This window comes from Tachysurus fulvidraco, chromosome 22, assembly GCF_022655615.1.
Source record: "Tachysurus fulvidraco isolate hzauxx_2018 chromosome 22, HZAU_PFXX_2.0, whole genome shotgun sequence".
NCBI classification, from domain to species: Eukaryota; Metazoa; Chordata; class Actinopteri; order Siluriformes; family Bagridae; genus Tachysurus; species Tachysurus fulvidraco.
The window spans coordinates 9,819,969-9,844,484 of NC_062539.1; the positions used below are offsets into that span (position 1 = coordinate 9,819,969).

Here is a 24,516-nt window from a genome sequence, read left to right on the forward strand (position 1 = left end):
GGGTAAAGACCACCAACATGCTGCTGTTGATATGGTGTTCTTTTTTTGGTAATGTACTTTTTTCACCAAACATACCTTATGTGAGATTGTGGCCACATCCACATCAATAATAGGCATATATTATCAGAACTTCTTTAATGTTGTTATAAATCTCTTGGCAGCCTGGTAAGTTCCTTTTATACATTTTGGAGGGACTTCCTGTTTTTGGTGATGACACAATGCTACTCCATTCCTCTGTTTGTTTGACGATGGTTACTGTATTTTTCTTGTTCGTTTGTTTGTTCTCCCACTCCCCAGCTTATTAACCTAATTACTACTGTAATCTAAGATTAGTTGAAGCACCTGACATAATTTATCTTGGGTTTCAATACATACGTATTGTGCAGACTTTTTATATCCATTGTAAAGTTGTAAAAGAGTATTGATTTATAATCCCACTATCACATGTCACATAGAGGACAGGTTCCCATCTGAGTGCTGTTCTTCTCAAGGTCTCTTCTTAATGTACTCTCTGTTAGTCTTCCATCCAGTTGTTTGGCACTGGGAATCCATACTTCTATATAAGTCTGGGTAGGCCTCAGTTTCTAGAACTGTACTTACATGACTGCACACACTGGTATATATTGCATATTTCTATACTTCCGTCAATGTCTATCACACAACAACTCGGTGTATTTTTTTAATAACCAAAAGAGGGCGATACTAGATGGGGATATGGTATGTTGACAGACAGGTAAACTAACAATTCCAGTGTAAACCTATGCAGATTTAACATAGGAAGTTAAATGTCATGGTCAACAAAAACTGCTGATGTGTAACCCTCACTTTTACACTAACCTGCCATTTATTTAGTTAGTTAGTTATTGTCATTGTGTGTAGGAAAAAATGGATGGATGATCACAGTGGATGAAGAAAAAAAATAAATAAATAGTTAATAATACCTTTATTATGAAAGTAAACAAAAGACAATATTTGGACAGTAACTACATGTGGTTTACAGTTGTTGATTGTTCCCTTAACTTCAAGGGAATTTGAAAGTTCTGCTACAGGAGCTGAATGGCTTTTATTAACAGGGACAGAAGGTGGAGGCAGAAACACAACATCGATTTCCAGGGAAATTCTTTTTTTTTCCTGTTTTTTGTTTCCTGAATGCATGACCATGTAGTCAAATTATTAAGTAAAATTAAACAATACTGTAACTCTTCTTAGAGTTAATACATTGTGATGATGATGATGATGATGATTATATTCTATCTTGGTAACTGGTTTGGTTAGATCAGATTAGATTCAACTTTATTGTCATTGTGCAAGGTACATGTACAGAGCCAATGAAATGCAGTTAGCATCTAACCAGAAGTGCATAGATGGCTTATTTACAAGTAGCAATGTAATAAATAAGCTTACCAAATGATGTTAAATTTAATCTTTTTGACTATCCTGCAAATTAATATAATCAGTAAATATTATGGCTATTGTTTTCCAGGTTGATCCCTAGTGATCTAGGTTTTTGAGCATTCGAGGCACTATTTAAGCATAATCAACTACTTTCTAATCTAATGCTCGGTAATTAAATTGAGCTAATTAATTAAAAACTTCTTAACAATAGCAGGGCAATGATACACAAGGGTTTAGGTCACATGAGAGGAAATACAAAAGCTTTAATGTCTTTGATTAATAATGCAATGACTTATTAATATAATCAAATCAATAATAACGATCCATAAAGATTAAGCCTGATTTCTGAGAACACCTACAGGAAGCTGTGTGTCCTGATGGACAGAAAGCTTCACCATGATGTTTTGTTTTGCTGCTGCGTCACTATGTAAACACTAAACCTAACCGCGCACGTGACGACGTTTTGCTGTAAATCCATCACGTTTTCGCTGTGTGTAGGATGACAGACGTTAATGACGAAAAATCTTGCACTTTCTGAAAAACACGTATTCAAAATAAGTTTCCTCCAGCCGTCTCTAGCTGCGCTTGTTTTGTTTGCAAACAAAGTCGGTCACGTTGGCGGCCTCACCGCGAAGAATTCTGGGTAACGTAGTTCTTGTGCGATATCCAGCACGCTACTTTGTTGCTCTTTTAAACTACATTTCCCAGTTTCCCTGCAACAGCTGACCGTTGGGATTTTTTTTTTTTTATTATAAAAAGTCTGTGCGTTATTGACCTCAACAGAGTCCTTTGTGTCAACACGGTGGAAGATATGACGTGGGAAGTTTGGGAAATACATATATTTTGTACTATTCCGCCAAATTAAACGAACTAATTAAGCTTCTGGGAAATCAGTTATGCGTCTCATCTCTTCTGCTCTTTGTTTCTTTTGTTTATTTACGTGTTAACGTGAGAAGTTTGCTTCTTTTGTTTAAGGTAGGTTCAGCAGCTGTCAGTATTCATTCTTATTGTGTTTATTTGATAAATATCAATATTATATTAATATTACTATATTGTTGTTTTTGTTGTTCTGTTGTGTAGTATCTCTTTGTTGTGTTCAAGAGCGCCAATGTTTCTGAACAGGTGACAACAACGTGGTTGTTTTTGTTATTCGTCTCATATATTTTTTTATTTCAGTAAGTTTAATGACATGGACCTATTAAGCAGTGTAGTTAAATGACAGTGAATTATCTTAATATTTCTTTCTAAATTTTATTTGATTGCACCTGTTGTAGCCTGTAGGCCTACTCTTATAATGCAGCATTCAGTGGATCATTAAAAGTTGGTGACGTTTGGTTTACAGGGGAATTAGGAGTAGGACACACAATAGGATTTGTGCTCATGTTTTGGTACCAGCCTTCTGCGTTTCTTGGTCTCTGGTAGAATACAACATACTTGAATAGTGTAAAAGTCTACTGTATATAAGGACGTAATATTAATCTTAATCCTTTGAGTTTTTAAGTATCTTGGTCACTACTAGGATTGCAACATTTTTTACTAATTGACAGTTTATTGAATATTCTAATATATATATATATATATATATATATATATATATATATATATATATATATATATATATGCACATACATACATACATACATACATACATACACGCACATTTTATATATATATATATATATATATATATATATATATATATATATATATATATATATATATATATATATATATATTGTGTGTGTGTATATATGGCCTATATATGGTTTGTGTGTTTGTATGTGTGTGTGTGTGTGTGTGTGTGTATATACACACACACACACACACACACACACACACACATACATACATACATACATGCATGCATGCACACAAACCATATATAGGCCATATATACACACACACACACACACACACACACATATACAAACACACAAACCATATATAGGCCATATATATATGGGTGTGTGTATATATATATATATATATATATATATATATATATATATATATATATATATATATATATACACATGTGTGTGTGTGTGTGTGTGTGCGTGCGTGCGTGTGAATAAGATTATTAATATTATTCATCATGTTCTGAATGTTCAAAAAATCAAAACAACCCCAGGACACAGTTTGAAAAAGAAAAAAAAAGAACGTTGTGCAATTTGCCCACTTGCTCTCTCTCCCTCTGAATGAAATACAGTATTATGCAATTTTTGCAGGATGTGTGTTACTGTGCTGAACGTGTGTGTCAGAAGTGTTTTCTTGAAATTTGGTCGTATTGGCAACCAATAATATCGGTCAAATATTATTTTAACATTGCCATATAATAGTAATCAGAAAGCATAATATGAAACAATATCCTAATCAGTAGTACAGCCTTCTGGTGGTCCAGCGGAAGGATCTCGCACTCTCATTGCCACGGCCAGGGTTCAAATCCTGGGCAAGGGGGAAAATGGGAGGGTTGCGTCAGGAAGGGCATCAGGCAGAAAAGAGAAATTTTGCCAAATCAAATATGTGGGCTATATAATCTGAACAGGGAGCAGCTGTAAGACCAACAACGTCCTGATCAGTAGCACATTATTTTATACTAGAAGGCTATGATTTAAAACTTGTAGGCATTTTGGTTTTGTTGAGATGCTTCTGTGAAAAGTACACAATCTACAGTTGAGATGCAATTGTTTGTTTAAGGTTTAAAAGAATTTGTAAGTTCTATAAGACTAATTTCTTAAATGATTTGTCAACCGTCATCACCATTGCTTTCAAATATTATAAATAATTAAATATATTAATTTTTTTTTTAAATGGTTCGATATGCTAGTAATTAAGAAAAGTTAAATCGATGTACTTTATCACCACACAGGGATTGTCAGTGATTGATCTGTAAGGAGCCTCAGTCAGTAGTCATGGTTTTGATTCTGGGACGACGTGTGAACCGTGAGGATCCGGCAGTGGTCCCTGACTTGCCGGCTGTTAAGCGTAAAGTCTTTGAGATGGACCCCAAGAATGTGGATGACACCATGGATTTCTCTTCAGGCTCATCACACGCTGAGGGCGTGCTGCATGTTTTTGACGAGTTTCGCACAAATCGTCTGTTCACAGATGTTGTGATTGGTGTGCAGGGACGAGAGTTTCCATGCCATCGTGCCATGCTCTCTGCCTGCAGCGTCTATTTTAAGGCCATGTTCTGCAACGACCACCGTGAGAGCCGGCAAACCCTGGTGGAGATCAGCGGTGTCCAAGCTGATGCCATGGAAGTCTTGTTGCAGTATATTTACACAGGTCGTGCCACAATTACCACACAAAATGTGCAGTATCTCTTTGAGACATCCAGCCTCTTCCAGATTGGAGCCCTGAGAGACGCCTGTGCCAAATTCCTTGAGGATCAGTTGGATCCATGTAACTGCCTTGGTATGCAGCGTTTTGCCGAGACCCATTCACTCAAGCAGCTGGCTGGACGCTGTCGAGGCTACGCGCTGCAGAATTTTCCAGAGGTGGCTCAGCATGAGGAATTCCTGGACTTGCGCAGGGAGGAGCTGGAGGGATACCTAGCGAGCGAGGAGCTGTGTGTGAGCAGGGAAGAGGTGGTGTTTGAGGCCGTCATGAGGTGGGTTTACCACAGCGTGGAGTACCGTCGGCCAATGTTAAAGGAGCTGCTCCAGCACGTCCGGCTGCCATTATTGCACCCCAACTACTTTGTACAGACGGTGAGTAGCATTATTAAAGCTGCCATATATCATTTACTTCAGGATTTTGTCACAATACAATTTTTTTTTAAACTACTGCAAATTTGCGAAAAAATTTAAATCAAAGACAGTCATCACAACATGAATTCAGACAAAGTCCTCTTGGATTCACATGGGTCGAACATGAATGCATCATAGAAAATAATTACTTATGCATCTTTAATAATGGTAGATTAAAAGAAGGATCCTGTGCTTGCAATTTTGCGGATTCAAGTAGTTTCCACAAAAACACAAAAAATTCTGAGGTACACTGCCAATGTTGAGGGGAAAAAGCTGCAGTGAAGGTTTTAGCTGTTGGAATCACACACAAAAAACCCATAAAAGACACAGATATACTAAAATGTTATCAACATTAATATTTCTATTACATTGTATTACATCTCATCTCTAAAGTGTCTTGCATTTGATTGTCATGTATTAATGTTCTTGCCACATTGCCTCATTTTCCCATTTCATCTAGTGACGTTATCAGAATATACTCAATTGTCTCATTGACCCATCCTCTGCTCAACATATATACAGTTGCAATAGAAGGCAAACATTATTGATTATGTTGAAAGGACGTTCAGTATAAGCATACTTGGGTCCTGTGATGAACACAGGACAGCTTTTATGATTACAGCAACAGGTTTTGCTTCCAAATCTACAGAAATCAGGTGAGAATATTCACTGAAGCAAGCTGAAGTCTGTGGAATGCCTTGTTGTTATTTTTATGCCAATTCTATTTCATCCATTATTGCGAATACTTGCTATAATTGTTTGTCAGTTTTATAGTGTAATAGTGATGATGGTGTCTGACACAACATTCCTGTTCCAATGTCTCTGTGGAAGGTGGAGGGAGATCAGCTGATCCAGAACGCTCCCGAGTGTTACCAGCTACTGCACGAGGCCCGACGCTACCATGTGCTTGGGAACGAGATGATGTCACCTCGGACCAGGCCACGCAGGTACGCTATGGATACTGAAACACTGCGGAGAGCATAATCTCGTTTACGCTTGATTGTGTTATTGTATGACAATTTAAGGTCATCAGCTAAAAAAAAAAGCTGCTGTAATCCTCAACATAAAAGATTGAGTCATCAAGATGAGGTAGATAATGTGTAGCAGATTTTTTTTTTTTTTTGAAGCAGAGGCCTTTATTTGTGAAACTGTCAAAAAAGAATGTTATTGAAAATGGTGTGTTTGGCTTTTGTAATGTTCTCTGTGGTTATTGTGTAAAATGACACCTACAGACATACAGAAACCTTCACAGTAACCTGTGCTATGACAGATTTGGGCAATGATTTGAAGTTAGCTTTAGTATTGGCGCCCTATTCAGGCAGATCAACTGAACTCATTGTTTTCTTGTTCTGTGCTTGCACGCGCGCCTAGCCCAGGGGCAATGTCTGCTATCTCTCTCTCTTTCTTGCGAGTGTGTGTGTTTGTGCAAATGTGAGCGAGAGAGAGAGAGATCAGAGAGCTGTCTCTCTCCTCATTTGTTTACTTTCTTGCATGAACTTCTCCCTACTATCTTAGGCTGTGTGTGTATGTTCTTGCAACATGTCATTAACTGGTGTGTTCAACTGTTCAAAGCACCACACACACACTCTTTCTGCTGAATCAAACCCAGGCCATACATGATCAGATTAAATCATGTTATGCGGGTTACATTGTTGAGCTCCACTCATAATTGCTACAAGGAAACATTTATGCTGTTCTTTTCTGTTGGATCTAGTAGAGATTTGAGAACAAAAACAGTTCCCTAAAGTCAAACAGACAGTAACAGGTGTGTGTGTGTGTGTGTGTGTGTGTGTGTGTGTGTGTTTATATTCACACTGGTTTATCTGACTTCCTAGTTGCTTACTATAAATTATTATGTTTATATAGTAATATAAGAAATTCTTAGTTTATTTTGCTCATTTTTACTGCCTTTTTTCTTTTTTTTTTTTGTATTTTCTCCTTTTTGTGTGTTAATTTTGATGTGGAAGATTAGCTGCTGCTCAGATGACAGATAATGAGAATTCTCCTAACTAAACAAATCTCTTCTGTGACTCATTTTCCATTAGACTTAATGGTACACTTGGCTCACACTTTTACAATCTGACGGTCTCTCTGTGTCTGATGCAGGTCGACAGGGTTTTCTGAGGTCATCGTGGTGGTCGGAGGCAGCGAGAGGGCAGGAGGATTTAACCTGCCTTACACAGATTGTTATGACCCTGTTACAGGCGAGTGGAAGTCTCTGGCCAAACACCCTGAGTTCACCAAGTCGGAGTATGCAGTGTGCTCCTTGCGCAATGACATCCTCGTCTCAGGTGAGCTCGCTTGAATGATGTACTCTCAGTGTGTGTGTTTCCATTTGTCCAACCATTTCTATAAAGAAAATGAAGCTACAATGTTAGATTATTTAATCAGGGTGTACTATATTTGACTATGCTTAATGGTTTTTAAAATGGTTCTCCATTCTAGTTTCCATAAGGAGTATTATTTATTTAGCATGCAGAGTTTTTGGTGCCATGAGAACCAGCTTTGTGTGCTTCTTTGATACAGTGAGTCAGCATTTAGTGATTCCTGAGGTCAGTTTACTGTCCCTCTGTTCCATCCAGAGTATTTCCACCTCACAAAACTGCATCCGAATCAGTGCCCTATATGTGATCAAGTATAATTATGCCCTTTTAATCACCATAGGAGAGTCACACCATTGTCTACACCAGGTTGCTGATTCGAGATCTTATCAAACTCGCATTTCTGTATAACTGCTATAAATCCGAACACGACGTCTTGTGTGTGTTTCTTCTGCATTGAATGAGATGTCGGTAAGCACCTTTACCAACCTAAACCTCAACCACTTCACTTATTTATAGCCAGGAACTACAAATATTTGACTTTGTTTTCCTTACAGTAGTGGTAGTTTACACAGATGTCACAGAACAGCCATGCAAGATTTTTTTGTCAGATCTGTGGTGGTTCCAAGTAAACATCTGTTCTCAAATTTCAGTAATATAACACTCAGCTCTGCTCATGGGTTTTTGTTTTTCAGAAGCAGTTCATTTGCCAAGGAATCTTTTCATTGACCGGTTTATATTTTCATACCCTGTTGACACAGAGTATTTTCAGGCACGTGCAGAAACAGTTCAGGGAAAAAAGATCACATCTGTTTCTGTGAGATCAGGAAAGAGCTGCCTGTGAATATTCCCTCATGGCAAGACCCATAGACTTATTGGTGTAGGTGCAGGCTAGAGTTAAGTCTGATTGACTGTTCATGGGGTCAGTGGAGTTTGGAGGTGGGGTTGGAGATGCTTGGTGGATTCGAGTTCCTCCAGCAGCGTTCCAAGTTTCCTTTGTAAAAGTGTTTGGCTGCACATTTTTGGAGAGGACGGAGCAAATGACTTCATGCCTGCCTTCCAGAGGTCACGATTAAGCAAAAGATAGCATTGTACAGAAATGAGTAAAACTGTTGGCCATGCTTGGATTTGCATATGTTTTGTGCTAGTTTATTGTTAGTGATATCTTAATGAAAGCACTGTTTCTACATGACCTTATCAGATCAGATGCTCTGAAGATCAAATGCCAGCTATTTTATTTTCAATCTGAAATAAATGTATGAGCTCTGACTCACAGGTTGAATGCCTTTGACATCTTGACCTGATTCATACTTAGAAATATGAGGAAACTTGTACTCAAGTTGTTTTTCTGATCATTCTTCTTGGCATGATCAGGTGTAGGATTCCATTTTCCTCAGAACACACAGTTTCTGCGGGGTTTAACTAGTTAAACCCATGTGATTGAGGTTTGCAGGGAAAAACAGGTTCCCTGAGATTTAAAAAATGAGGCTTAAAACTCTAGATAAAGAAAGTAGTGAACTTTTGTTTATAGTGTGCAAACTAAACCCAGTGGGCAAGTGCCTACCAAGAATAGAGTTACTGTGAATTCTGCCCCTCCTCCTACTTTAATGAAGCGCCTCGGGTACAGAAAAAAAACGCAAACCAAGTCAGGAGGAGTCCTTTATTCCATATTTCCAGTTGAATCCTATATTTCTTAAAAGGTCTCCAACCAAAAACAACTGAATAAAGAATATCTATTGTTTACAATAAAAAGACTTTATTGGTGTTATAGTTTATATCTAGATTGTAATTATTATTAGTATAGAAGTCATAGGATCATTATAAATAATTATTGTATTTAGGGCCTGAGCACCGATGGTGTGAAGCCCTATTGTTTTTTTTGCACACATTGGCCAATTGTGGTCCCTTAACATGCTCGAAAACTCTTGAAATTTGGCACACACGTCAGAGTCGGGCGACGCTAGGCTTGGGCAAAGGCTGGAATACGGGCGTGGCAGGGGGGCTCTGTAGCGCCCCCTGTAATGCAAAAACAAACCTTTGTGCACAGATCGGGCAATTATGTACACACACGTATGAAAGTACGCATATATATCTCATCGACCCGAACAGCTTTCGCGCTCTAAACTATGAGCTCCGCCCAACAGGAAGTCGGCCATTTTGGATTATTTCATAATTGCATGCGGTGAACTTTTAAGTAGTCCATCCTATTCATGCGATTGTCTCCAAAAGTTGTGAACATGATGCCGAGACATTGCACTTGCTAAATTCCGAAGGGATTATTGATATCTCAAACGGTGCTGCCATGGCGAGGCGACTAAGTTATGGCGAATTCAGAGAAACAGGAAATGTCTAATATCTAAAGATGTCTAAAAAAATGTCTTATTGGGATGACACGCGGTGTGTATGTTCGGCCACGGATTCCGATCGCATCGATGTGCTTATTGTGAATCTCGGACATAGCGCCACCAACAGGCGCCAGGAAGTGTGTCAGTCACAACAGTTGCATGTGGTGAACTTTTAAATACTCCTCCTAGGACATTCATGCGATTGACACCAAAAGTTGTGAACATGATGCCGAGATATTGCACTTGCTAAATTGCGAAGGGATTATTGATATCTCGAAAGGTGCTGCCATGGCGAGGCGACTAAGTTATGGCGAAATCAGAGAAACATGAAGTGTCTTCTATCTGAGCCAAAAAATGTCATTGTGATGACACGTTGTGTGTCTGTTCGGCCGAGGATTCCGATCGCATCTATGTGCTTATTGTGAGTCCCGGGTATAGCGCCACCAACAGGCACCAGGAAGTGTGTCAGTCACAAAGGTGGATTTTTTTCACAGTTGCATGCAATGAACTTTTAAATATCCCTCCTAGAGGATTCATGCGATTTGAATCTAATGCGAAATTGTGAAGGCATTTTTGATATCTCAAACACTGTTGCCATGGCATCGTGTCAAAGTTAACTTTTATTTCAGGCATATTTAAGGCTTCTGGCATGCTTAGATTAACTTGAAATTTGACACATACATCACATTTGTTAGCTGTTAAGTGTGGACAAAAAGGTCAGACAAAGGTGTGTCTCTTAAGTGGCTCACTAGCGCCCCCATTTGTCTAAAATGTGGGGTTTCATTTACCTACAGTCCCCAAATGGGTCAGTAACAACATAAATTAGTCCACTGATATTTACCCACTTCATGCACTTGCCCACCGTGCATTGTTTTCTGGGAGGCATCGTATAGCGATTAAAAAAAACGTGCGAGGGCCCGCCATCGCTGCTTGCAGCTATATTTTTTTGTTTGTCTTTGTTTTTGTTTTTTTTAATATTGCATGGCAGCACAGACCCCAACATGACCTTGACCACAGTCCCGTCTGTGTCGAGTTTTATTGTTACTACTGCGTTCTGTAAATATGAGCTTTATCAACGTAAATTGGTGAAGAATGATGTAATCTTGTTTGAGATGATGTAGTTTATGTTAAGTCTGATTCACCCTGAGCACATAGGAGATACACTTCCAGTTCTATTCACATCTTGCACAAAATATGATCCTATCTGTGTAGCTGTGGTTGTTATTTTTGTTTATTTATTTATTTGCACTTGTCTGTGCTGATTCATGGCCAAAAAGTGTCTGCATGGTAATGATACTCATTACACCTACTATAAAGTACACACATGCTGTTAATGCCCTCTCCCATTGTCTTTTGTTTTGTGTGTTAGTAATGCGTGTTGTGTGTAAGTACAGGCTTCTGGAAGTCAATTTCTGTAGACTTTTAGACTTGCTCATACATGCTGCTATGTTTTCTTTGTAAAATTACTAAGAAATGTGAAACATCTTAGACATCTGAGCTTTGAATGAAATCTCTCCTTCCTTGGAGGATACACATTAGTTATACAATAACACAAACCCCAGAAGATGAACGGGTGGCACTGGAAATGGGTGAAGGAGTGTTCCAAACTTCCCATTATTAACTGACCCGTTAACTTAAACGACTAATCTCTCATCCTGTCTCTCTTGAAAGATGATGGATGCTTTCTGTGAAGGTCAGTTGAGAATGTTTTGAGCTCTTGAATGGGAAACAGTGTCTATCAATGTATGTTAGACTTGGGTAGATTAGTGTAAATTTAACCACAACTACACCAAGTATATTTATTAGGGCTGGCAGTGAAACTTTTTGACCAAAAAAATTTTATCGTTTACAACAAACTGTCAGTCTATGATTAGGTCTTTTATACTACACGTATAGTCAGGGGTTTATAGTAACTACTAGATGCTTCTTGGGGGGATTGTGGTAGGATTGTGGAAATAAAAAAAATACATTTATCTACTTGAGTTAAACTCAACAATTGGTCATTTTTTCTATTTATATTAATCATGATTATTATTATTATTACGAGATTTACACGTGTGTGTGTGTGTGTGTGTGTGTGTGTGTGTGTGTGTGTGTGTGTGTGTGTGTGTGTGTGTGTGTGGACATTGGTATGTGTTTGTCAAGGAAAAGCTGCTGAGCAGAATGTGGACTTGATAAGTATTTGATGTAAAAGCAAACTGAGTGAGGAGGAGATGCAGCTTTGTGTAACCGTCTCTCAAACCGCTAGATAAACTGTTCACCTGTCGTGATGGGCAGAGATAAGTGACCGTATGCTGTTTGTGTACACTCTTATCTCCTCAGCTGGGCTTTTCTGTATAAAACTTCAATACTGGATCTACATACAGTAGACCTGGTCTTCTGATGACTGATTTATTAAATTTCTTCTATAAACCAATATATGAAATAAACAATGAGTTCTTAGTTTGACATGCATATTAAGTGGTTACTTTAAATCTTTTTATACGTGTACGTTTATGGCACTTTTTCAGACGCTTTCAGTGCTTTGACGTCTCCGTTGATTAACACGTCGATGGTGGTTTGCTAGGTCACAGGCTAAGGATACCAGGAGTCTAAAACTTTGTTGTGAAGAAATATAGCACACAATTTTTACAGATTCAACAATGCTATACAATATAACACAATTCATATAACACATCTGAGTAAAGCACATGGTACACAAATGTCTGAATCCTATGAAGCAGTCAATGTTTAACTGAAGTGTAGACTTCCATACAAAAAACAACAACATTGCATTAACCATTTAGGACCGGGGTACTCAATAGGTGGACTCCGGTCCGTGTGTGGACCCAAACAGGGTTAAATCTGGACCGACGCCCAAACCAAATTGCGTAGTTTTCCTTGCAGCGTGCAATCGTGATTCCACGCTATATATCTTTGAAGCGTCTACTACTCTGTTTGATTCATCTATGTCCAATCACAGAAGCAGTAACAGCATCACTATAGCAACGTCGCTCGCTCAAGGCAGCCAGACCGGTAACGTGCTCTGGGTCAGACATGTGAAAGGCAGACTCATCGTGCAAATATCGGTAACTGACATTTTTATCTATTTCTTTTGCTGACTAAAAGTGAAATTGTCTTGTTCAAAGCTTCCCGTTGATAAGAAAAGAAAAGTTGATCTTGAAAACCGTGAGTTTAAAAGTGAGTGGACAGAAAAATATGCATTCGTGCTCTCCGGTGGAAGCAAAAAACCAATGTGTTTAATCTGCAATGACACGGTAGCAATCATCAAAAGTGGTAATGTAAAACGTCACTATGAAACCAAGCATGCATATTTTGAACAAAATTACCCTCAGAACACAGAGTTAAGGACAACAAAAATAAACCAGCTGAAATCATCCTATAAAGCTACAAACAGTGTAATAATTAGATCAGCCACACAACAGAAGCGGGCAACAGAAGCCTCACTAAGAGTAGCATGGGTCCTGGGAAAATACAAGAAACCCTTCAATGATGCTGAAATAGTCAAGGAGTGTATGAGTGAAGTGGTGACTGCTCTCTTTGAAGGGACTCCAAAGGATGAAATAATCAATAAAATAAACCAAATACCCTGTTCTGATTCTACTGCTGCAAGACGAACTGAAATGCTTGCTGATGATTTGCTTGAACTTGGCTCTGCTATAAAAACAAGTCTTGCTGTGCATCGAAAATCCTTTTCTTGTCAAAGATATTGCAGAATTCTCAATTAAAGCCACAAAAGTCTTCACATGGGCCAGTGCGGCTTCACTCCAAACAGAGCTAATTGAGCTCCAAGATAACCTAGCTCTGCAGGAATCTCACTGTGACCCTGTCACCTTCTGGACGAAGATGGTTACTGCAGCAGGTGTTCCTCTCCTGCAGAAGATGACCCTCCAAATTCTCACAATTTTTCCCTCAACATACTGCTGTGAATCTGCCTTTTCAACCATGAACATGGTGAAAAATGCATAACTCACCAATGAACACTTACATCAGTGCCTCCGCCTGGCCATCACACCTTTTATGTAAAAGTTTAAACAACTGGTGGCACAAAGAAGGTGTCACCTTTCACACTAAGACCTACCGTGATGTTTTTTGTGTATAGTTCGAAAGTTCTGAGTTCTCTATTTGTAATTTGACGATCACTTTTCCGGACCTCAGACTGAATGGAAATTTGGTAAGTGGACCTTTCAAGTTTATATTTGAGTACCCCGATTTAGGAATTAACCATTTATACATAGTCCCTCCATTTTCACTGCCACAAAAGAAACCTAATTAGAAGGATTATTTTTAAGATGTGCAACAGGCCTAATGGTGGTCCAGCGGCAGGATCCCACGCTCTCATCCCAAGTCCTGATAAAAACGGGCGGGTTGCGTTCGGCAGGTCATCCGGCATAAAGTCTGTGCCAAATCTGATATGCAGACCATGTGATCTTCTGTGGGGACCCTGAACAGGGAGCAACCAAACGACCAAAAAAAAAAGAACCATTTAATATGTGCAACATTTTTTCTTAAACACTTTGATTCAAATCTTGGTTGCTTTGTTCCAAATCCACTGTGGTGGTGAACAGAGGAAAAAAACGTAAGAAAATTAGTTCACTGCCCAAATACTTATGGACCAGACAGCCTATGCACACCTTTTACCTTAGACAAGTGACGTCTGAAGGGACTACATAGAAAATGTTGCACATTTTTACCCAACCCCAAGCCTGAAGAATACACATTATATTCCACTTCAGGTTTGGCTGGTTGGAATCATCTCTTTAAACTTTTCAATTTTCTTTAAAGAAAACTATGTTTGGTGTGTTAAATGAAAGCATATAACAGTGGGAAGCAATTACATGAACAATAGAGAACATGTGATGAATGCATTACAATTTAACATGGTATTTAAAACATGTTTGGCAAATTGCTTTGCTATAAGAGGAATAAACTATATTGTGCTTTAATAGGAAAAGAGTAAACTTCAGAGTAATAACAGTAAGAGATCGCTTCACATCAGGGCACAGAACACCAATTTATTTTCCTATAGCAACATGGCCCAGATCTTACATAATTACTGTTCTTTCTGTTAGTGTATTATAGCTCTTACAGATTAGCGTATAGGAAACCAATTTTTCATGCGCCTATGTTCAACAATTCAAATGAATTCATTCTGAATGTGAGTCTAAAAGTCATGTTCATCTGATTCAATTGTGTTACATGCATTATGAACAAAACGTCTGTGCAGATGCAACGTGACTTTGAAAAATCCTCTCAAGCGTTAACATGACCAAATGTAACACATTTACTGGCTTATTTCAGGTCTACACACCCCTTTTTAACTTCAGATTGATTGAGGTTTTTTCAGCCAATTGAGAAATCAGTCTGATTACTAACAGACTATATGGTGTCTGTCTGTGTTTTAGAGTCATCGCAGGAGTCTAAAGCCTGTGGGCGTTTCACCTCATTCACCTTAAACATTCGAAACAGGAATTTCTCATAATGATGATTGACATGCTGGTGGTGCTCTTCCTGTGTGTTTATACTAGCTATGTTTCAGGCCAGACAGCTACTTTGTGGTGACATAAATAGCTTCTGTTAGAGTGTGTTTTGTAAAAGGCCCTGAGACAGTAATGCAGTGTGTCTGTGTGGTCTTTTGTGTTGATCCTGCTGTTTGATGTAACAGACACTCACTCTGTCCTTACTGTCCGTTTTCAGGAATTATCTTTGACAGGTGTCAATGATTCGAAAGCCCTGGATATAGATGTCCAGTCAGGTCAAAGCGAGTGCATCTGCTCGAGTTACAGATAATAATCTAACAGCGGGAGTCACGCACCGCAAAACGCAGTCCGATATGTAACTCTAGAAATGACCATTTGCGTATCTGACTGAGGTTTTAAGTGCTGTTCTAATTTTATACCGTTTTTCCACTTCTTCTTTTCACTTCCTTGTGGTTTTTTTTTTGTTTTGTTTTGTTTTGTTTCCTCTTCTCAGGAACTCCGTAGCAGTCTTTCTATGCATGCCTGTTTCCTTGTTATCCAGGGTACATACTGTATACACTACAAAGGAGAGACTGAACTGCAATTATAATATTGTGTAAAAATAAACATTTTTATTGTTACTGTTCACCTTGTGATATAATCATCTTATCACTGCATAAAATATTAAACAAAATAAAAGCTTAAATTATTACGTCGGTTCTACACGATCTTTCTGTTTTACATGCGTTATCTTATACTCTATATGGTGAGCATATTTAGTAAATATAAAAAATTTATTCAGTCAGCAGATATTTTGCTGCCTAGCAGAAAAAGGAACGTATTATACTGTTTAAACTGGTGGTGTTACGTAAAACAGAATAGGGTCATGTATGTTTATGTATCTGTTTATTTACTACAGCAGCTCAAAAAAAGCAAAGTACTGAATGTTCGATTTAATCTGTGGATATTTACATCCATCTTCGGTGAATCATATTCACAATCATAGTTATAGAAATTTACCACAGAAGTTGATCTCAAATCCTTTGAAAATGAGAACTGCCTGTGATCGCCTGTCAGGTAGTTCTGTAGTAATGCGTTTTCTAGAGGAAACGAAAGAGAAATGCAGTGGAAGAGAAAGGCAACAGGTGGAAGTGTCTGGGCATGACTTAGTTACTGGGATTAAAGAATCACTCGCTTGGAATGAGAGCCACAATGGTGGGAATTTCAGTACTGGGCATGATCAGTCTAGAACTGTTGATTTACTGAATTTGTTATACTTCAGACGGTTCTCAATATTCAAAAAACATGATGTTTTAGTTACATGGTTGTATTATGCATTTTAGGCAAGTTTTTTTCCCCAGGACTGCAGTAAATATGTGGGGAACGTCAGTGTCCTTTACTGAGGAATTTGTCATCACTGACAACATCCTTTGTTGTTTTACAGGTGGACGCATCAACAGTAGTTATGTGTGGATGTACAACTCTCAGCTGAACCTGTGGATCAGGGTGGCGTCGCTCAACAAGGGCCGCTGGAGGCACAAGATGTCCGTTCTGCTAGGAAAGGTAAGAGTGGAACTATTAAAGATGCCCTGACACACGTATTTGCCTTGGTTACCTTGTTTCAAGCCATTCTAGTGTGGTTAGAAAGCCTGCAGGAAGACTCAGCTCGATTTGCGCCAGTTCTCATTAATATTCAATGAGCTATGATACTTGGCTCCGATTCGCTAACCGCTAGGATATGAGAGCATGACTATTCATTCACCCAGCGCAATAAGTAGCCTAGGATAGAGGAACTACCCTTACAATCACCTGGAATTGCAGCAGAATGGCTTCTTCAGGTATATTGACGTTCAGCCATTCTTGCTGTATAGGAAACTCACTGCGCTACATACAAACACATATGGACCTAATACATCAAAAAATACAAGTAAAAACAGTTTTGTGTGGAAGGGCACCTTTTGAAAGGCACTAACTGCACAAATTCCATTTAATCACAGGACCATAGAGTGTAAAATTTTTAGATTGAAGACCTCAAAGTTCTGGTGAAATGGGTATAAGATGAAATGGGTACCCAGGTCTCAAAGTGGCCTTATTTTTACATAGAATCCCATTCAGAATCCCATCATCTGCAAACTTTCGAAATATCTACACCAAACTCGGCCAGCTCCTTTAGGGTGATACTCTGAAAACAGATTTAAATTGGTGTACCGTCTGGCCTTTCGGTTGTCCCGTAGCCCCACCCCCAAAATATGCAAAATCAAAAAACTTTCAACAACATTGACATGTAACATATCACAACACTCAGAACAATGAGGGGAACTTCAAGTGTATTTGAATGACATCATGTGCAGCCCCGCCCCCAAATAAAAATGACCACAAAATGGACATGTGATGTATCAAAACACTCAGCACAAATTTGTAAAGATTTTCATGCCAAACTTTACAAATCTAGTTATTATTAAATTCTATATGATCACAAATTTGTAGGCTGTTCTGAGGCCACCAGTTTATTTCAGAAGTTGGCAACTTGAAATGCATAAAAAAAATCTTCAGTTAACATTGAGTTTACTAGGCTGTAACTCGTACCACAGTTTGACCAGCTTTAAAGCCACTATGAGATGGTGGAAATGGTGCAAATGGTCAATAACAGAACCACCAAAAAGCTCACTAAAGACTAAGAAGAAGTTAAGTAGAGTAGTGATGAATATTTTAATACATTTCTTAATAAATAAAGACTGCTTTGTGAGAATGAATAAATGGTGTGGCCGTGAATTACAGATTATATGCTTTAGGTTTATTATTGCTTTCCATTGGGTTTTACCCAAACATAAACACTACTGTGTAGTTTGTAGAAAATGTGAAAATATTTTTTTTTTGGATTGTGTTCAGCTTTGGTTGGCTGAATTAAAATTTCTGAGCTATAACCAGGGTTGCCAGATTTGTATGGCAAGGATAGATTAAAGCACTAGCATGAAACTGAGTAAACTGATTAACACAAAACACATAGATAATTTGAAATTGGGTGATTGGATCAAGAGAGGAGAATGTGTGGTCACTAATCCATGATTTAATAAAATCAAACAATGTGTTTAAAAAATATACAGTGCATTCAGAAAATATTTTGTTCCCCTTGACTATTTTCAATTTTATGTTTCACCCTGATGATAAAACAATTAATTTATAATTTTTAATTTAGATAATTCATTTTTTTCTAATAAATCTACACTCGGTTCCAAAGTGACAAAGTGAAAAATGTTTGCAAATGTATGAAAAAAGAAAAACTGAAATATCACATGTCCATAAGTATTCAGACCCCATGCAACAACGCTTTATCTCCTGTGACTCCCATTTCTCTTGATCATTTCTGCATCTTGTGTTACGCCTTTATGTTTTGAATTTTGCTTATTATTTTTGTGACTGTCACTGGTGTCTTTCGGTGTCTGGTTCTTGTTTCAGCCCCTCCAATTACGTCACATATCCGCCTGCATGCCATTGGACGATCATCATGACACTCTATGCCCCGCCTCTTCGTCGTGCTATTGGCTGGCAGCGAACTAAATTGGACTAAATTAAATTATGGTAAATAATATTTATTGGGGATGATTTGGAAAGACACACATCTCTTGGTAGAAGGCCTCACATCTGACAATGCATATCAGAGCCAAAAAAAGCCATGAAGTCTCTGAGGAACTGCATGCGGAGCTCAGAAATAGGATTGTTGCAAGGCACAGATATTGGGAAGGCTACAAATAAAATGTCTGCTACACTGAAGATTCCTAAGAGCACAGCGGTCTATAATTCTCAAATCTACAATGTTTGGCACAACTAGGGCTATTCCAAGAGTTGGTCACCCGGCCAAACAGAGCGTTCGGGGGAGAAGGACCATAGTAGAAGAGGTGACCAGGAACTAGATGCTCAAGAGATCCTGTGTCAGGGTTGAAAGGAAAGCCCCCCCGAACCTGCCCACCCGCCGAACCCTACCGCCTTAACTAACAAATTTTCTGCGGGAAACCCTGCCAACCATGACAATGACCCTAAGCTCACAGCCAAAACAACACAGGTGTGGACCAGCTAGAGCCCTGACTAGAACCCTGACTTGCTTTCTATAGAGACCTGAAAATGGCTGTTCACCGATGGTTCGCATGATTTGCAAAGAAGAATGTCAGGAAATCCCAAAAACCAGGTGTGAAAGCTTGTTGCAACATACCAAAAGAGATTCAAGGCTGTAATTGCTGCCAAAGGTGCTTCAACTACATACTGAGTAAAGTGTCTGAATACAAATGTACATGTGATATTTCAGTTTTAGCTTTTTTAGTAAATTAAAAGACATTTCTAGAATTCTGTTTCACTTTCATTCTGGGCTGCTGAGTTTAGATTAATTAAGGGGAAAAAAATGAATTTGACCGATCAGGCTGCAACATAAGATTGAAAAACAGCCTGCACTTCTAATTTTGAGGCATGTTTGTGAAGATTTGCCCATTCAGCCAAACAGAGTTCTGGTGAGGTTAGGTGCTGATGTCCAGTCTGGAGGCCTAGTGCATAGTCAACATTCCAGTTCATCTCCGAGGTGGACCATGGTGTTGACCAGGGTTTGGACCGCTTGAGTTCTTCCAAATTAATCTTGGTGAACCATGTCTTTATAAGCATTGCAACGTCCCTTACTTCTGTTTCCAATTGTGTGGCAACCCTTTGGGGAAGACCCACATATGTGTATAACAGTCAGGTGTTTCATGCAGTACTTTTGGCCATGTGTGTAAAGAATAACACACAGTCTCTGTTTTTCCAGGAACATGATGAGAAAAGAAATGATTAAGGAAATTGAATCAGATGTATTGTGTTTAGTAACCATTGTTAAATGCTTATGAACAGTTGCTGCAATCCGGCGACTCCATGTCAAGATTCTGGCATGTATGAAATCAGCTTATATCATATGTTTGTCATTGTTCTTACCATCCTTTCTTAATTATTCCTGTTTTCTCAGCACACTGCTTTCTCAGTTGTCATGAATGTTGTTGCCAGAATGTAGTAAGACTTTTGACAGATATGCCCAACAGCTGTTTTGATATTTTAGTTCCTGGAAAGGGCCTGTTTTTGCTTTTTCCATGGACTTTTGTATCCAACAAAGACACTTCCCCCTGCAGCCTGAACTCCTCTCTAACTACATACGTTGGAAAATTCACTATGTCTCATGTAAAGACTATAAATATGATGCATAGCTGCATTGGACATGATGGCATAACTGGCAGCAATCCTAGCTTTTACGACAGCAGAAATGAAGCTAGGTTACGGAAAAGGAAAGAGCATGAATCTGGTCTAAATGAAACCAATCACAAGTAGCATTGCCACCTCACAGCTCCACTGAGCTCAGGTTACTATCTTTGCAATTTCACATCTGCATGGGCTTAATCTGGGTTGTCCAATTTCCTTCCACATTTCAGAAATGATGATAGGTAGATTGGCCAAGCTAAATAACTCCAGGTGTGAGTGAATGTGTGTGCTTGGGGCAGTTTAATGGCTGTCCCATGCAGGGTGTCTTCCTGCCTCAAGCCCAGTCTTCCTGGAATAGACTCCACACTGTTCAGGATAAAATGGTTAGTGAATATGATTAAATGGATGAATGCGATGTATGAGTGTATATCGTGTCCTCTGTTGGTCCACTGCTGTGATCCTGAGATGACATTGTGTTTGACATTGATTGCATTTTATTGACTGGTGCCTTAAGTGTCTTTCAGAATCTTCTTTGATATTCATTTTCAATATCCTTCTATACACCTTCCTTAGACCACAAAGTTCTGTTCCTTTCTGTATAGATAATGAAGCAACACTGATTATTAGTGCTTTTCGAAGTTATTAGAAGTTTTTGCTTCACCATTTGGCAGACATTTTGTTTCAACTATAAAATAATGGCTAGTTGTCTTTTCCAATACCCTTAGAGCTCACATCGTACATTAATATAATATTTTTCTCTTTCTTTCTAAAAACTATTAGCATGAGAAACACCTGGCATAAAAAAATGTATTACAATTTAATAGGGAAGAAATGATTTCTCGAGTTAATAAAGTAATTTGAATACAAAAAAAATCAAGGCTCAATCATCAAGGCTTTGTTTAGTTCATTTACTGTTACTACACACGGAGCACTGCATTTACCCACTTACCATTATCACCGACGCACAACCCGCTAATCTCTGAACATGTGATGTAAACACAGACTATGAAAAATGGAGTTACAAGGGGGCGAGGTCAAGATTCAGGCGAAAGAACATGGCAGAAAGTTTTCAAAGTTTGTGATCATTTCAAGCTAAAATACAAAGAAAACTCTGTACAGTGTTTTCTGTAAGATTGAACTGGCGTACCTCAACACTACAAGTTCGATGCTTCAAACATCTCATCCAAAAACACGCACAGTCCTCACATCATGTCCACTTACTGTAGGCGACACAAGGTGAAGTTAGCGTTCGTATTTAGCCTAAATCTTTGATTGCTAGTTGAAATGAAGGCCTGTATAAATGTATGTTGATTGTGGCTATATGTAGTGACTTTTTAAGACCATAAATCAAAATAGTGGCTAGTTATGATGTCCCCAATTAGCTAAGTTTTGTGAAAGCCTAAGCGTCATTTATGCATTTATATTCATGCTCACACACACACACACACACACACTCACTCACTCTCTCTCTCTCTCTCACACACACACACACACACACACACACACACACAATCCCACAGCCTAACCACAATGCCACTTGGAGAGACACCCGGCTGCAAATATTGCAGAGTGGCTTGAAGACTTTATTGCCAAATTCAAAATTCCACCAGAGAACGTAATATGGTAATTAAATGCAGTAAATAAGTTTAGTTTACACGGTTATTAATATTTGCAATTACAGCAATACATGTCTATTTTTCTAAAAAGTAAACTAATTAGTTGTTCGTTTTAAGAAACCTGTCTTATTTTTTCTTGCATATTTATTATTCCTCTTTAAGGAAAAATATCTTATCAGATTAATCCATTAATTGATGGGATAATCAATAGAATACTCTATTACTAAAATAATCGATAGCTGCATCCCTACAATTTAACTTCATTTTTCTTTGTTGTTTAGTCACTTCACAATTTTTTCTTCCTGCTGTTTGTCAGTCATTTATAACATTAGCCCAGTTTGAACATGTTTATGATTTTAAAAAAAACATTTCAGAGCCAAATCTAGAGTCACCTATTTTATCTCTCTTTTACTATGTCTCCACAATGGGTGTAAATCGTACTATTTCAGACTATACGATAGCTTCATATATGATATGCTAAACAAAAACAAATGCACTGTTTTAACTCTTTAAAGTATAAGTTCATCCATTTCATACTCTGAGTTAGTTCTGCACTCTGATTACATTAGATCTCTCCTTGTGTCTTGGGAAAAATTACAGCATGGGGATGCATGTTGCACTAAAGTGCTTCCAGCCTGGTATTGTGTAACTGGCTTAATATCGTGTGCCTGAATTTTATTTTCCTTTTATTTATTTTCGACTGTTCGTGAGGTAAGGAGCTCCAAACAAATCAATAGTGTCATCCGTTAAACTTCAGCTGCAGGCTTTGGTTAACGTTTCCCCATGCCGCCTAAACACGTGTGTAGCAAGGCTTGTGATGTCGTTTTACAGGTTTACCATACAACAGTGCTGCTTTTTTAAAACATCCAACTAAGCTTTTGGTGAAGCCAAAGTGTTTGCAACGTTTAGATTAGATAACAAGGAGCGTGCAGTGATTTTAAGATAGCAGCAACGGAGTTAACCGTTTTTCTGTTTTTATTTGATCCAGCTCTTTACTTGTAAACTGATGCTGCTGTAGCAGAGACCACTGGACAATTTTCTGTATAGTCTTTTTTGAATAGCCCTAGTCTGTCTCTCTATCTCACTATCCTTTTGTTTCTGTCTTTTTGTCTCTCTCTGTATCTCTTTTGTGCAGTCTGTATCTCATTCTGTCTCCCTTACTCTCTGTCTGACTTTCTCTCTCTCTCTCTCTCTCTCTCTCTCTCTCTCTCTCTCAACTGTTTTATTGACATGAATGTTAATTGTCTCTTTTTTGTCAACTCGCATAAATAAACAGATTGTTAAAACAAATCGGCAGAATCTGTGTTTTACACAGCGCACAGATACACACCATGGGTCTGAGAGCAATGTACTCTGGACTAGATGTTAGTTTGGATGTTCCTGCCTCAGTGCACAGAGCTCCAGACGGGACTGGTTTTAGGATTCAGCTCTTGTGTTATCAGATTTTCAGTGTGTTTCTATTACTTTCTTTGTCTCATGTTCTCTATCTGTCTCTCTCCATGACTATCTCTATCTCTCTCTTTTTTTGACTCTCTACTCGCTTTTCTGCTTCCTGTTGGACTGGTTTTGTTTCTGATGGCCAAACGTGGACAAGCTGGCTGACTTGTCATTACAGTTCAGTAACAAGCACAGTTCAGAGGTGTGTGTGTGTTCAACAGAGCGCTCATTTATGTCTCTACATAATTTAAAATCTCTTTCGATCCACACACACACAAACACACACACCAGATTAATGTTGTTAAGTTTGTTTTAGCTGTATCTTATCATTGTGAATCAATGAATCATCAGTACATCAGTAATAATAACAACTTTATGCCGATTGTAACAGCACATCCCAACATATGCACTCACTGAACACTTTATTCGGAACACCTGTACACTTTTTCTTATTCAAGCCATTATCTAATCAGCCAATCGTGTGGCAGGGATGCAGTGCATAAAATGATGCAGGTATGGTCCAGCACCCTTGGATAGCTCTCAGGGATTTTAATCGTGACATGCTTGTTGGTGCCAGAGGGGATGGTTTGTGTATTTCTGCAATGTCCTGGGATTTTTACAATGATAATCCTGTTGGCTTCCGTGTCTAACAGTTCCGTGTCTGCAGTGGGCACAGACTCCTCAAAACTGGCCAGCTGAAGACAGATTGTACACGTAGATTGTAGGGTCAGAATATTTGTGCGATCAGCATGAAACCCTACACTTAACATGCCATGATTTCTTGGCACACATTTATACTAATCAATCATCGCTTGACTGCCACAGAATGTTTGAGTACTATGTTTATATCCTGGTATTTTTACTCGCGTCCATCAACCGTCCACCACCTTAACCACTGAGCTCCCCTTTTGCTTGACATGTGCCTACTGTCATGTCCACAGTTTACTCATCTTCTTATAGCTGCATCAAGCATGATCATGCAA

The 24,516-nt window shown here is 38.5% G+C and overlaps 1 protein-coding gene across 2 annotated transcripts in view; it reads left to right on the forward strand.

The window, feature by feature from the left end:
• The first annotated feature begins 2,150 nt into the window (after positions 1-2,150).
• klhl24a (kelch-like family member 24a) overlaps positions 2,151-24,516 on the forward strand; it is a 31,384-nt gene continuing 9,018 nt past the window's right edge. The window contains exons 1-5 of one of the 2 annotated variants that reach the window (XM_027143236.2): positions 2,151-2,370; positions 4,265-5,108; positions 5,979-6,094; positions 7,254-7,438; positions 16,717-16,835. In XM_027143236.2, the coding sequence (XP_026999037.1) occupies positions 4,308-5,108; positions 5,979-6,094; positions 7,254-7,438; positions 16,717-16,835 (1,221 nt within the window). In that variant the 5' untranslated portion in view covers positions 2,151-2,370; positions 4,265-4,307. Of the gene's footprint in view, positions 2,371-4,082; positions 4,093-4,264; positions 5,109-5,978; positions 6,095-7,253; positions 7,439-16,716; positions 16,836-24,516 lie in introns of those variants that run through there. The other variant, XM_047806368.1, reaches the window with a different exon arrangement.